The sequence below is a fragment of the Phalaenopsis equestris genome, unplaced genomic scaffold, assembly GCF_001263595.1.
Source record: "Phalaenopsis equestris unplaced genomic scaffold, ASM126359v1 Scaffold235630, whole genome shotgun sequence".
Taxonomy (NCBI): Eukaryota; Viridiplantae; Streptophyta; class Magnoliopsida; order Asparagales; family Orchidaceae; genus Phalaenopsis; species Phalaenopsis equestris.
Window position 1 is genome coordinate 10868 of NW_018253491.1, and position 15404 is coordinate 26271.

A 15404-nucleotide genomic window follows, 5' to 3' on the forward strand; every position below is an offset into this window, starting at 1 on the left:
CCCCAATGAGGTCACTTTTAATGTTTAATAAGGAAAGTATTTTATCTTCTTAGATTCATTTTACTAACTTTACGAAATCTATCATTGCATTGCTCTTATTGGCTAGACATAATACTAATGTGAATTTAAGATAGTCGTCGACTATAAAGTACTTATATTTCTTCCTTTTCAAACTTTTAGAAACTATAGGTGAAAAAAAATTCTTATGTAGTAACTCTAAGTTCTAGATATGTTCTTTAGCCTATCAACTATTTTGACTTTTTCAAAGCCATAGGAGCCAAAGTCAAGGATGTTGGCCTAAGACTATTTTCTTTTAGATATTTTCCCAAGTGATACAAATTGCTATCTCTTGCTTTCAGTGAAGCGAACAATGTCGATCTCCCATCTTAGGCCTCAAACATTCATTGTTCAAGTGTCCTTATTTAGTCCTAGAGTGAAGGCATGCTTATATAATGGTTCACATGTTAAATTTAAAAACCAATTTGTTTTTATATATTTTTGTGGATAAAGAAATAACAAGAATATTTGGAGAATTATGAGTTATATAAAGCATATAAAATAGAAAATTTTAAATGATTCTCCTTACTTTAAGTGCATCAAAATTCCAAAACATTTTATTTCAATTACCTAGAAATTTAAAAGGATTTTTACAGAAGAGCTCTAAAAACATCTGAGGTTTTTTTAAAAATATTTTGCATATTTTCAAGTGAATTAAACTTTAGGGATAAATAACATGCATAATGCTCAAAATTTTGATATTTTCAAAACTAATACGTGACTATTTTTTGAACTGCTGAATTGGTGCATTTACACATGTCATAATTAAATTATTAAGAATTCAAAAAAAAATTAAAAAGATAAGTTAGGATTTTATTATAAATTTTGATATTTGAGAGAGAATTTGAAAATTGAAAAATTGGACGCAAGAGAATGTAGTTTTGTAATTAATAAAATTTGGATCGCGCGTGGCGTGATTTTATTTGCTATGCACGATATTTCTAGATGCGTAGTACTATGTAATATTTTTTGCCATCAAAGAGCTGGAGAGACCTCATAGGCCCTAGCCCTACGGCCTCTTGGATTTCGACTCTTACAAAACAAAGAGTGCTAAGTGCCCCTAAAAATTAAGTACTTCTAATCGCTCGAATCCTAAACTGTCAATCAAAGGAAAAAAGCTGCAGAGACCTCATAGGCCCTAGCGCTACGGCCTCTTGGATTTCGACTCTTACAAAACAAAACCCACTTAAAACCTCTCCTTCGCTCCTGAGAAGGCAAGATGAAAGCCATCAGAGTTACTAGGCTCTTGATCTCCTCCCCTGCCCTCTCCTCCGCCGCGTCGCGCCTCCACATCAATCCCATTTCTCTATCCTACTGCACCAGTTTTCCCGACAAGGCCTCCTCCTTCTCTGAGGACAAAGCCGAGCCGGACTTTGATAGCAAGGAATTCTCTATTCCCTTTTCTTCCTCCACCGCCACCGCTACGCACTCTTCTTTTGTGGGAAAGAAGAAGAAGCGCCAAATCTGGACTGATAAATATCGGGCGAAAGCCGATCAGATCCTCTTCGGCGAAGCAAAACCATCTTGCTCGCAGTTTGAGGAAGAGGATGACGAGGAGAAAGAAAGGGCGAAGATGCTCGCAAAGGCCCTTCTTCAGGCGGCGTTGCTAGCGCCGGACGATGCGGACGATGAAAATATGATAGTTAAGTTGGAGGACCAGAAATCGCTCTCTGTTGGGATCGTTGGTGCTCCTAATGCTGGGAAGTCCTCCCTTACCAATTCGATGGCATGTACCTCCTAATTTTGCATGCAACTTTATTTCAGTATTCAAGATTTTAGATGCAAGCGAAGTTATACATTCTGATGTATTTTCTTTGTGCAATGTCATTTTATGGAGCGCATTATTCGGATTTTGGATCAAACTACGGTTTTATGCAGTTCGTATTCGTTGGTTCGTGCATTATCGAAATAACCTGTCCTTTTTCTTAACATTTTCTAATAATTAAGATTACTTTTGTGAGTTTGTACAGACGAAGGTAATGCATTCTTATCAGTTGATTCGTTCATATCTATGGCCACAACTCGGTTACGCTTATCCTGTTTATGCTAAAGCTAGCGTGCTTCAGCTTATTCTTTGTTGCACCTGCTTTTTTTTCTCTGTCTCTTTTTGTTCTAAAGGAATGGAAAGAGAGGAATTGTAAAGGGATGGAAATAAAGATGGTATAGAAGTTGAATTTGTTTAGTTTTCAGTCATTTGTTTTGTTAAGGTGTATTTTAATAATTATGCATGAGAAATTGATTTTTTCTTTCTTTAATTGCAAAGAGATGACATCCAAGTCACCATGATAATATGATAAATTATCTTCCCATTTCTCACTAGAGTTGGATAGGGAATTGTCAATGAGAAAAATTATATGCTCATTTTTCCTAAGGAAAATCTAATTGTCTATTTATTACATTAGAAACAAACACCTAGAGGAAGATTGTGAAATAGAATTTATTTGCATTCCTAGTTGTTCTCTCAAACCAAGCCTACCCTTAGTTGTTGTGTGTAGTTTATTCACATATTGTGCTCAACTTCTTAGTGTTCATTCGATATTTATAATTTTATTGCCAACTTGCCAACACTTGTTAACCATCCTGGACTTGTTGATAACAAAACAAAAATATCAACTTCTTATTGTTCATTTGATATTTATAATTTTATTGCCAACTTGTTAGCACTTGTTAAACCATGCTGGACTTGCTGATAACAAAACAAAAATATTAACCATAATTAGGGCACTCAAATGGATTATCCATCTCTTGATGGGTTACCGTGCTTCAAATGATGCTTTAGGGCCCACATATTTTTTTATTTTACTTTGTTTGTGGTTATAAACACTCTTTTATTATTATTTAATATTATTATACCTTGCCTTATATATTGTGTAGGTTGGGACAAAAATTGCTGCTGTCTCGAGAAAGACCAACACTACCACTCATGAGGTTTTAGGAGTGATGACAAAAGGAAATACACAAATAGTATGCGCCTTATTTTTTTTTTTTCCTCCCATTGGACTTGAAATAAAGAAGTGCTTCTTTCTTCCTCCTTGGTTGCACTCTTCGCTTTAGCATGATTTATACCTGATCATGTAATTCAATAGAGTACATAATCAGGTATAAATCATGCTAAAGCAAAGAGTGCAGCCAACCCCACTTAGTGGGATAAAGGATTGTTGTTGTTGTTTTTGTTTTATGTAATTCAATAGAGCATTCAATCTCTATTCTTAAATAATTTTTTTTAAATTGAATTCTTCAAATAATTTGTTCTTTAAGCATAAAAAGTAATAGATTATTATTTTTGTTGTGGTTTAGGATTGAGCTTTTGAAACTTTGTTTCTCTTAGCTCTTTAGACATCATTCATTTTTTTTAGATGTTGTTCCTCATGGACTCTAAAATACTCACTCAAGTTTTGAATGAGTTGTGACTTTGGTTAATTTTTAGTGGACAAAACATAAAATAAAGATGTTGCCCACTTATGAGGATTTTATATTTCTGGTTTGAGGCTTTATATAGACTCAACCCAATCATTAATGATCTCATTCAATCACTCAATAATACTTTCGATTAATGATAGCCTATAAGCCTTATAAATGTTTGATGTGATAGCTTCATGGAAGGTCTAACCTATTTTATTGGTTTAAGAAGAGGCAATATTGCCATACGCAGGTTTGAAGGAGATGTTAGGGAAATAATCTATTTTGGTTGACTTAATCATAGGAGGCAATCGAGCCAAAATGGATGGATGATCTTTAATAACCATGGTTTGCTTCGTCTAAAGTACCATATGGATTAAGGAAAAGCTTGCTAAAGGGAGAATTTCATAGTCAACCTCAACTGATTCAGGGCTTCATGCTCTAATATATACCTTGTGCCATGCAGAAATTATAGAATTTATCATTGGGTAACATCTCGACTTCATTTAGTCACCATGTTTTAGTAGCATAGTTTAGTAATATTCACTCAACTTGGAGGGGAATTGTCATATTTTTATTGGTATGAGGCTTTGAATGTGATCATATTTATACACTTAATTTGCTATTAGTTTTTTTATGAGCTTTAGTCAGATTTGAATGTCACACGCACTAAATTTGAGGTGGAGGGCAAATGCTCAAAGATAAGCTAATCACGGGTTTGACTTGTATGCTTTTGATTTTTTTCATACTCATATTTTCTTGTAGGAGTGATTGAATTTTAGTGGCTTGACATTGGATGCAAGATATCTTTTTGGTAGAGATTTGAATTAAGTACAACCATCATAAAAAATGTAGGTGTTTAATGTGTGGGGACCCTAGCCAAGGTGTCTAGGGATTATTTTTGTGCTTTAAAGAGAGAAATGATTGTGAATATCTCTTTGATTATAATGATTTTGATTTTAACCATCATTATAAAGTTAGCTGAAAAAGGGAGAACTTATTGGTGGATCCTTGTGGTTATGCTCTTTGACAATCATACCCATTATGGGGAGTAGGCTACCCTAGCATATTGGCTTTGAAGTTAGGGAGTGTTGATGGTACTGGTAACCTTTTCATTTTTGATCTTTAGTAACTGCACCCTTAATTAGATTGAAGGAAACTTAGTCAAACTTGGTGCCTATTTTGTTTGATGTCTTAGGTTCAAGAATAGCTTTACAAACCTAAAGCTATTCTTGCTTATGACCATGATTCTTTGAATCCGAGCACTCGAGGATTATGAAGATGGTGATCCCTTGATTATAATCTTTTGATTATCATGTCAGCCATTGAGGGAGGAGCGGTAAAATATTTGTTCAACTCAAATCGGGAATTTTATTATTAATGGGCCCCTTTGTTTGTTATTCTTAGGGTCTGTTTGGGGCAGTTGCAACTTATCCAGCTTCTGCTGATAAACAGCTGATTCTGATAATCTGCTGATGAGCAGCTGATCCAAATAAGTTGGCTGACTGTTTGGTTTGTGTGTTTGGAAAACAACTGATTTGCAGCTGTTTCTGGATAAATGACCATTTTGCCCTTGAACTGAATAAACTGTTACATTATTTGGTTTCTGCGGTTTGAGAACAGCTGATTTGCAGCTGTTTGTGGAAAAATGACCATTTTGGTCACGTAAAGTGGAGCTGTTCGTAACAGTAATATAATGGAACACATTTAATATACTAAAATTCAAAAAACACTACATAACAGTTCAAAGAAAAAAAAAGATATACTCCCCGCTCAAGGGAGCCTATCTACAAACCTATTAACAGTAAAGCTACACATCGATAATTCTTAAGACTAGTGAAAATATGTATTCAATGTACCATATGAAGAGCAGGAAAATCAAATATGTTAACTATAAGTAATTTTAGTCAAAAAAATTATGAAACAAGTCATATTAACAAAATAGAGTGTTGTATATGCAGGAAGTGAGCACCTACACTATTATTGCTCCAACTTGCACTCAGTGGAGAGAATTTGAACAAACTTAAAAATTAAGGGAAATTTACATATGTAGCACACAATTCATAAGTATTTACATATCTCACACCTAAACTTCTAGGAGGAAGTTGAAATGGGGAAAGATTACAAGAATGTTCTTTATTCCAAAGAAATGGAGAGGTGCTTGCTTGGTAGAGAGGGATCCGAGCAAATGGGGGAGTAGGGAGAAGCGGCTAGGGCAGACGAGCAAACTCGAGCGGAAGATGGAGCTCGGCGCAGCCAGGGCAGGACGCGAATTGGAGCGGAAGAGGGAGCTCGGCGCAGCTAGGGCAGACGTGATCGAAGGGCGAAAGAAGGAGATCGGCGTAGCTTGGGCAGGAAGCTATCGAATGGAGCGAGAGTAGGGATGACGCGGGAATGTTTCGCAAGGGAAGAGGCGTAAAAGCTCGGAGGCGCAACGCGGATCGCTGGGATAGACCTGTGGGATAGACCTGCGGTCCGCGTGTAATGTAAAATAGGAACTCCGTTTATGAAAACACGACTTAAACATGCGAAATAAACGGTGTGGCGGCGTTTTCAAAAATGCCGCCGCACTTATAAGCTGCCCCAAACGGGCCCTTAATAATTATATCCATCATCTATGCGAGGAGGTGTCCATTAAGTACTTTGCTTAATTTGAGTGGAGAAAATTGATAGCACATGCAGTATTGGAAATCACTCTAGTTTTTGATTTGTGATGATCGAACACATCATTGTGAGGATACCTTTTAAGTATTTCTCTTTGTTATTGGGGGCTAGATTTTAATATTAACCCCTTCATTTATATTATTTTGATAATTTTGCTCATCTTTGAAGTTGGAATGTTTTTGCTTGTTGATGTCAGATTTATGCATATGTTTTAATACTTTTTTTTCTCTTATAAGTTATAGAATCCAACCTCAAAGAGTTGGTTTAACCATCTTAATTTTCATGGAAAGAAAAACAAAAGTTATTAAATTTTTTTCATGCTTTAATTTGTTGTTTTTATCATGTTAGTGCACTAAGTGATGTGGTGTTGACCTTGTTTCATCGTAGTCACTTAACATTTCTTGCTGTTTTTTTTTCTGGCATTGGTGTAGTACCAATTGCATGACTAAAGATGATTTGAAAACCCCAACTTGTATTTTTTGATTAATTGTGACCAAATAGGTGCAGGCTTGGTCCTTGGCAAAATAGATAACTTCGGTTGGGTACAAACAAGGTTTTGCTTTGCTTGTTTTTGGCCAAAAGTCACGCGAACTCTATCCCTTGTTTGCAGAGGATCACATTTAAATAGACCCTTCTTTTTTCCCCAATGTTTTGTAATTTAAACTCAATTCTTATATTTCAATTTTTTTTTGGGTAGTAATATATTTTTCCTTGGATGAAACATGCTATTGTGTAATTAAAAAATAGTGCTTAGAACGTTAGGGCCAATAAAAACAAGTACAATTTGTCTTTAAGTTATTAAAATTATCTTTTTTTTTTTATTTCCGAATTCCTATTTTGTATTTTTTTTTGGGCTCTTTTTTTCTTTTTCATGCTTTTAAAATTTTTTCTTTTATTTCTCCTTTTGTTGTGCTTTAAAAAAACTTAGATTTCTCATTTTAAACTTCAATATGATTAAGGTTGGTTTGGTGGGGGCTTGAACAAAATTTGACAAAAACCATACATAAAGGATGAAAGTCAGATAAAGTAAAGAATATGTATCCTTTTCATGATGAAATGACCCTTTTAAAATCAATATTAGGGTATTTTCTTTTGACATGTGGTTAAATAGGCTTCAAATGTTTAATTTTTCAATTAACTTGAAGATATTAATCTTAAATGGATTATTACATGATAACGTGTGCTATTCTTTTTCATACTGGTGACAAAAATATCCTCGAAGGGTGAACCTGCTATTTTTGTCATAATGCTTGTGCTATATTGTCCACTGTGCACTAAATAAAGCTACATATGACAAATGAGAGCACATGCCTTGAACAATAAATGTGTGATTAGATTATATGTAGCGCTATCATTTGGATTGTTTTGAACACAACAAGTTTGGAGCTTTGTTCTTTTTCTTTAAGGAGGAAGTTGCTTGACGTACCTATACCTCTATATGGTTCAAGTGTTGGCCCTTCACATGACAATAAGTCCATATAAGTTTGCATAAGTTGGTTTTATTAAGTTTGTTTGTTTATTCTACTTTACTTTTGTTATGCATGTTTCTGTGTGTTTAAACTTGTTTTGTTCCTCAATGTCTGATCATGATGTTCATTTTGTAATCATCATATTCATTTTGTATTGTCGATTGTTTGTTTCAACAATAATCCTTATGACATACCCTTGGTGTTGTTTGTTGATGTCAACTTGCAGGGTTTTTGCTTGAAATTATGGCAAAGCTTCTGTATTACCATTGCAAGAGGGGAGGAAGAGGAGGGTTGGGCTCATCATATCTCTAAAGCATGTGCATGTGGTGTGTGGTTTGCTTTGGCTAAAGTATACCCACTTCTTTATACCTAAAAAAATTCATAGGCTTTCTAACATCCTATCATGCTTAGAAAGGTGGGCACGTGGATTTTATTCCTAAACCGTCCTTGCGTCCTCGTGGCATGCTTGTGTTTTGCAAACCTTTCTTGGAGAATAACAATAGAATATCATACAGTATATGATGAGCCTCTTCACCATTCCCCCAAAGGCATGCATGTCTTAAAATCACTCGATGGTGAGTTGAAGAGAGATTTGACCAGCTAACCCAAATTGGAAAGCGAATAATTCTTGGATTTTTTTTAGGTCTTAAGAATTATGTTGCATTCGTGGAGAACCCAAGCATTACAAAGGGAGGAAGAGGAACTCTCTCCATCTTCCCTGAACTTCTTTACCCTACTTCTACACTTTGTAGTTCCCTTTTTCATTTTCATATCTTTGTTCTTTCATCATCTCTCTGCCACCCAACATTTCTAATTTTAAATGAGGGGAGTTAGTAACAAGGGAAAATAGTCAAAAAGGCACAACAAATAGATATGATTATGATATGTGAAATCCAGGGTGGTTTATATCAAGAAAGTTAGAGTTTGATAAGGTGGGAGGTGACATGGAATTCGACTCATATAGCGGCCCAAATACTTTTTGCACTCCTACTGGTAGTGATTTTAAAGGTGATGTGTGTTTGCTAGTGTGCGTACTCTCATAATAAGAGTTGATATGAACTATATCATCAGACGGCTGCTATGCAAGATGTTTAAAATCATTGTTTTATTCAATAATGATTGGATGACCGTTTTTATTGCTTCTGATACTATAAGACCTCATGCAATATTCTTGCTCAAGCCGGAGCAGCGTTCCTTCATCTTTGTAGCACTCCTTTCAACTATCTTTTTGTGACAGTGGCACTTTAAATAAATATATCTTGTCGTTGTCTTCAATATCAACTTATAGACTTTCTCCACACTTGATTATTCCTATGACTTGTTGTGGATTTCTTCTTGCCTCTCACCATTCGTACAAAAATCTAGATTGAAATTTTTTTTGTTAATGCTCAAAAAAATTTGACTAATTGCAAATATTGAAAGAAATTTTGAAAATGTGGGTTTTGCTACTCTCATTGGATAAAAAAGTTGGTGAAGTAGATAATCTCTTATAAGGAAACTTGATAATGATGAGTGGTTGTGTTGGGGCGCTTGAAGTAGCAGGTTGTGGCGGCAGTGGTGAAATATCAATTAATGTTAGAGGCGGCGACACTAGGGCGTTGGTGAGAAATAGCAATTAATGTTAGAGGCGGCGACACTAGGGCGTTGGTGATGATCTCGAGGAAGATTGGGTGCTGCAAGAGGCAATGGAGGAAGAAGGCGACGACAAAAGCAGGAGGTGGTGACGACAACAAAAGCAGGAGGTGGCGACGGCGGGTATAGGAGGAGGGGGGGGGGGGGGACGACGGCGGCTATAGCAGCAGGCGACGGGGGCAACAACGATAGTAAGGATGGTCAGTGTATGTGTGGTAGGGAAGGCCATGTTCGAGAGGAAAGATCTTGCATGCAAAGATGCAAGGCAAAAACAACAAGTGGTGGTGTAAGCAGTAGGTGACACTCGCAATGGCGGCTACTTTGTTGGGGAATACAACTACCTAGGATGTCATCGTGAGGGAGGAGAGGGGAGATCATGCGTGCGTATGGGAATGTAGGCCGAGTGGTGCTGGTTTGAGTTAAGCATAAAAAAATCCCCTAACCATACATGGTGGAATACTCGATATATTTTAGGTGAGATTGTCAAATGTGTTGTGTACACCTCACCCGAGTCGCTTGGCACATGCGTCTCAAAATGTCTTTGGGCCCAATTGCGTTGAGATGCAACTCAAGTTGTGCAATTTTAAATTGTGCTTCTCATTTAACTTTCTCTCTTGCACAAGAAGTGGATGATTATTATGACTTGGCATATATGTTTTTTTGTGATATATGTATGTTTTGGCAAACAAAAATGGTATAAACAAATAAAATGAGAATTTTGATATTGATATGTACCATCAACAAAGTATTTAGCGGGAAATGACTACAGTCACTAAATCAAACCGAGAATAAGATCTGTGAGGGAAACATCTGTGTCATCCTAACTTGCTTTGAAAAAATTGAGATGCTTGGGGGCATGTACATAGAGATGGTAGGAATGGACTAAACTGGTAGCCAAAGTTATCATGATTGGAAGCTGTTTGAAAAGTTTAGCTAAAATTATTAAAGACAAATGCTTCTTTATGTAAAAACAAATGGTGAAAAAGTGAGGGTGGAAGCCTCAAAGAGTTTGATATCAAACCTACTAAAGATGATGGCAGCTTTGTTCATTAAAATTTATTATTTCTTATATTTATTTGTGTGCTCAAGTTATTGAACTTAATGAATGTTATTTTTGTTGGGTGAAAGAAATAATATTCTAAGAGGACATACGGTAGATAATCCAACTTGAAATTGTACTTCGATCACACATTGCATTCAATTTTTTTGCTACATTTCCAATGATTTCTGCATACGCGTGTTTTTACTCGTCAAAATGTTTTGTTCTGACTACTTTCTCCAGTGTTTTTTTGACACTCCAGGACTTATGATAGGACATCATGGATACCCTTACAGAACAGATGTTAAAGTTCGCGTTGAAAGTGCTTGGAGTACTATCAATTTGTATGAGTTGTTGATAGTTATCTTTGATGTCCATAGGCATATTGCCAAGTAATCATCCATACTACATTTACATTTTCATTTATTGTCATCTTATCTTCTCGAAATTGGCTTCTTTGAACAATCTAAGCTGTTGGTAGCTACTTCTTTTTGAATTGAAATCCTTGAATCCATATTTCTTTTTAATGTTTTAAATGTATATTAAAGTTATGTTTCACTTTTTAATTGATGCATGACTACTTTTCTTATCCATTTGAAATTGATTTGCCTAAATTATAGTCTCAATTTGATTGGGGTAGTGATGTAGTGTCCTTTTGTGCAGATCGGATACAAGGGTGATAAACTTAATTAAAAATCTTGGAGCTAATGCTCACCATAAACAAAAGCGTATTTTATGTATGAACAAGGTTGACCTTGTAGAAGATAAGAAGGACCTGCTAAAGGTTGCCAAAGAGTTTGAGGATCTTCCTGGTTATGAAAGGTCAGTTTTTGTTTCAAGTAATATATGTAAATCGTGTTGTCCTTTGATATTTATTTATTGTTTTAAGCTCATGCAGATACTTCATGATATCCGGGCTTAAAGGATCTGGTGTGAATGATCTTGTTCACTATTTGATGGACCAGGTGCAATCTTAATTAACAAGTTTTTAGGCTTTTCATATATTATTGTATCATTTTATGGAATTTTGCAATTGACTTCTTGTGACTGTCCATCAATCCTAATGCCAATATAACCAGAAAGACATCCTTTGACTCTTTTTTCACATTTTGTTCAAAAAGCTGGCAAAGTAATGTTTTGCATTGTTCGGCCGGTCAAGTATTAGCACCCTTGAAAGATGATATGATTAGGTTGACCTGATTCATAGATTCTGGTCAATATGGCCTCCTCTTTTTCATTGATATTTGTAAGAAGAGACAGCTTTTGGAAAGATGAAAGATTTGTCAAGCTGGCTTCTTTTTTCTAATACATTTTTTCGTGAAGATCAAGGTTAAAGATGTATGCAAACTGCTGTGATTAAAGATTTATGACTAGATTCCAAGAAAAATAAACGCAGAAGCTCCTTCAAAATGGACTTTTAGTATGGTTGATTTTGAGGACCTTAAAAAATCCAAACTAATCGGTTGTGCAATAAGGGAGGGATGGACCTTGGGTAAGTGCTTTTGAAATAAAGTGCGCCATTAATTTTTTTTAGTAATGTATACAAGGATTAGCTGTTCCTTGGTGGATATTTATCGCGTTGGAAGAACATTTTTTGTTGTTTGTTTGTTTAGGAGATATTTCTAGTTTCTTATTTCTATTGTATGCATCTGGTGCGCATTCTTAAGATTGATAAATAATAAATTTTGCTGATCAATGGTTATGTTTGTCAATGTTCGGTGTACTCCATCAGTTTTGAGTAGATGCGATTGGAAAAGTTTGTTACTACTTGTTGTCCTGCAAATAAACAAATTTAACCATCGTAGTAGATAGTTGTTTCTAATTTACCTATTTTGCTTATTTGTTTGGTAATTTTCTCTTTTTTAACTAATCTTTCTAAAGTCTAGCTAAAGATTTTGGAAAAATAATCTATTGATTTGATATTCTTAACACATTATACCACATTGTCAGATTATTCTAGTCTTTTCTTGGTTTATGTCATTAAAGTGATGAGCATGTTTCCTCGACTGTTTTCAACCTTGCAGGCAGTTAAAAGACCATGGGATGAAGAACCGAGCATGATGACCGAAGAGAGTATGAAAACTATTTCTCTGGAGGTTGTTAGAGAAAGGATGTTGGACCATATTCACCAGGTATTATCAACTTATATTGTAAGCAAAGGCGTTCTTTTTGAAAAACTACCATAAAACGACTCTTTTTTTAGGAAATTCCTTATGTTATTGAACATCGCCTGATGGATTGGAAAGAGTTAAGAGATGGTTCCCTTAGGGTGGAGCAACACTTCATCACCCCAAAGCAAAGCCAGCGACAAATTCTTGTTGGAAAAAATGGCTCTAAAATTGGGTAATTTTCTCTACTTTCCTTTCATTGTTCGATAATATTAGAGTAGTGGGTGTTTGTTTCTTATTATTATTATTTTTTATAACAGTATATAACTTTTTGTTTGGTTTTCCGCTGATGCTTCCCTGAGGACAAATTATATGCACATTAACCTTAAGCCATTACTGGTACTCGCATTTACTCATTCATTTTTGGATCATACGGCTTTGAATGCTTATGACATATACCTTCTTTCTGATTATGTACATATCAAAATTCTGATTCTGCTCCACCATAGCTGTGTTTGTTGTTCCTAGAGCTAAGTTTTAAATATTTTATGGCTTTTATGATTAAATGTGCAGGAGGATAGGCATTGAAGCCAATGAAGAGTTGCGGTCATTATTCAAGAGGGAGGTACATCTCATTCTCCAAGTCAGAGTTGCTCGAAAAAAGAATGCGTGAGGGCCGTTTGAATGAAACTGGTAAGTGGTCTTTATTTCTTTTAGTTGTTGAACATAAAAATTTTCTTCTTTTCTAGTTTGTGTACCTTTAGTTGAAATAGTACTAATAAATCATTTAGCTACTTTAACATTAAGAAAGTAATCAAAATGGTCTCCCAACTATTGCGAGGGGTCATTTTAGTACCAATCTATATAAAATATCTAATTTACTTCTTATACTCTTTAAATTAAAGCCAAAATAATCATGCTATTAAAAGCAATGGAAATTGAAGATAAATTAAAGACTGATGTTTGACATAAGGGTATTTTATGAATTTATATTATTTTTGAAATTTTAAAAATATATAATTTCCTACCTACCTTGTGTGGATATAATCTAAAGGTAGCATTCCAAATATTTCTTACTTTATTATCAGATGCTTTGTGATGAAATTAATACTCGTTAAATTTATAATTTTTTGCAAGTACTATTGAATTTTTCTTTTTGCAAAATATCCCAAATTTTATTATAAAAAAAGCTCATTCGCTAGATTTTATAAAAAAATTATGTTGTTTTCTAAAATACTTTTATTTTTAGCATTATCTGTTAAGCTTAAGTTCATTTTTTTTGTTACCTTGAAACTTTTAAAGACGGGATCATTTTGACCTTTATTTTAGGAGTCTGATGTTTAAGCTGGATCTCTTATATAGTTTGTGATTGTTACTGCTTTTCACAAATAATTGTGGAACTTGTTTTATCCTTCATTTGTTAATCCACAAAACTATTAACCAATTGAGATGCTTGTGAAGTGCTTCAATAAAAATGAAAAAGGGGTCAAAATGGTACCCTGCTCTTTGTAAGGGCCATTTTTATTCCCATTGTCTATAATAGTGCCAAAATAGTCCCTATGCTCTTTTAATGAGCACTGAAATAGGCCTTTGTAGGGACTATTTTATCCCATTTTGAAAGAGCATGGGGATTAATTTGGCATGAAACTAAAATTGCCTCTTGTAAATAGTCGGAATTATTTTGACACTTTACTCCTGTTAAAATTTTTATTCAGAAAAGTAAAGTTTAATGCAGTTGTTTGACCAATCAAGCATCTCAATAGCTGCTTAAATAAATGCGGTCCTCATCTAAACTATGAAATGAAATACTTCATTACCACGGAAGATTTTCAACTTTTGATTGCTCATTCGGCACAGTTTAAACATATGAATGGGCAGATGATGACATGAAGAATCTGGAGGTGGTGGAACAATTGACTTTGGGGAATAATGTAAATGCATGAGCTTAATATCTAAATGCTCCTTTTCAAATAGAAAACATTGGAGTTTGTTTTTCAAGCTAATTTTTTGTGAGTCCCTATAACTAATGCAGATGAATTTCTTGATATGTTGATTTGCGTCCTCCTTTTCGTACATGCACAAACTCAGTTACATATGAATTGACTTTATACAGAGGCTTCACTTTTAACACCTTGGAAACTCTGCATAGCCTTTGATAGAGTATCTGGACGAGTTACCAGCCCAACAGCAACCTTGCCCCTACTCAAGCCAACGCCAATATATGCATCATCCCCCTTGCATGCGGCCACTACAAGCTTAACTTTAATCTGTGCTTGGCCGTGCATTTTGTATGCTATGCAGATGGAAAAAATGCTTGTTGTAGTTTCACTATGACTGATTTGGAGGTTATTCGCACTTAATGCTACATGTTTTGGACCTTCAACATATTGAGACAAGACTCTTTGTTTGCTTGTTGATCACATGTTTGTATGCATTTTTCTGAAGTTTTTTTTTAAAAAATGGTGAAATATGCTATCTATTCCAGCACAAAGACTACATACATATTTTTATCATTACATTGAAATAATCTTAAACCTACGACCAACATCTTTTCATCTATAGCATTTTAATAACATTGACAACAGCTTTTATCTTTAATTTTCTAGTCCGTCATACAGCAATTCGTTCATCTATAGCATTTTAATAACATTTACAACAGCTTTTCATCTTTAATTTTCTAGTCCGTCATACAGCAATTCGTTGACAAACAACTTTTCATCCATAGCAATCTAGTAATTTGTGGACATTCATTGATGCCACTATTCCATTTCTGCCATGTTGTTAATTGTGAATTTTAGAATTAAAGATTGATTTTTAGAGTTGTTTATTTCCTTGATAGTTATTTATGTATCTATTTATCTTAAACTTTCAATTTTATTCTTATACAGAATTATGGAATAAAGTTTTCATACAAGATCTTATTTTCTACTCTCGGTTTTTCTCATTTTATTTTTCAAGATGGTATCATGGCCGTTAAGTTTGTAATCTCAGAGGCTGAAAGATTTTTCATCATGGAGTCCCTCCATAGTAATTAGT

General features: G+C 34.8%; 1 protein-coding gene across 5 annotated transcripts; it reads left to right on the top strand.

The window, feature by feature from the left end:
- The first annotated feature begins 1185 nt into the window (after positions 1 to 1185).
- LOC110039185 (GTP-binding protein ERG) lies at positions 1186 to 14751 on the top strand. Of its 5 annotated transcripts, none has more exons than XR_002295496.1 (10): positions 1186 to 1783; positions 2932 to 3021; positions 10504 to 10652; positions 10924 to 11082; positions 11159 to 11225; positions 12285 to 12392; positions 12464 to 12603; positions 12942 to 13061; positions 14226 to 14377; positions 14482 to 14751. XR_002295496.1 is itself a non-coding variant. In XM_020744164.1 (9 exons), the coding sequence occupies exons 1-8, from the start codon at positions 1277 to 1279 to the stop codon at positions 13039 to 13041; spliced, it is 1320 nt and encodes a 439-aa protein (XP_020599823.1). In that variant the 5' UTR covers positions 1186 to 1276; the 3' UTR covers positions 13042 to 13061; positions 14482 to 14751. The 5 variants fall into 5 exon arrangements, 2 of the variants coding, with proteins under 2 accessions (XP_020599823.1, XP_020599824.1); XR_002295494.1 differs by having other exon boundaries at positions 14247 to 14377; XR_002295495.1 differs by having other exon boundaries at positions 14247 to 14299; positions 14401 to 14751.
- The last annotated feature ends 653 nt before the right edge of the window (positions 14752 to 15404 follow it).

Coding starts and splice junctions, on each gene's coding strand:
- LOC110039185 (XM_020744164.1), top strand. CDS start 1,277: ATGAAAGCCATCAGAGTTACTAGGCTCTTGATCTCCTCCCCTGCCCTC. Junction 11,226..12,284: donor TTCACTATTTGATGGACCAG/GTGCAATCTTAA, acceptor TCAACCTTGCAG/GCAGTTAAAAGACCATGGGA. Junction 12,393..12,463: donor TGTTGGACCATATTCACCAG/GTATTATCAACT, acceptor CTCTTTTTTTAG/GAAATTCCTTATGTTATTGA.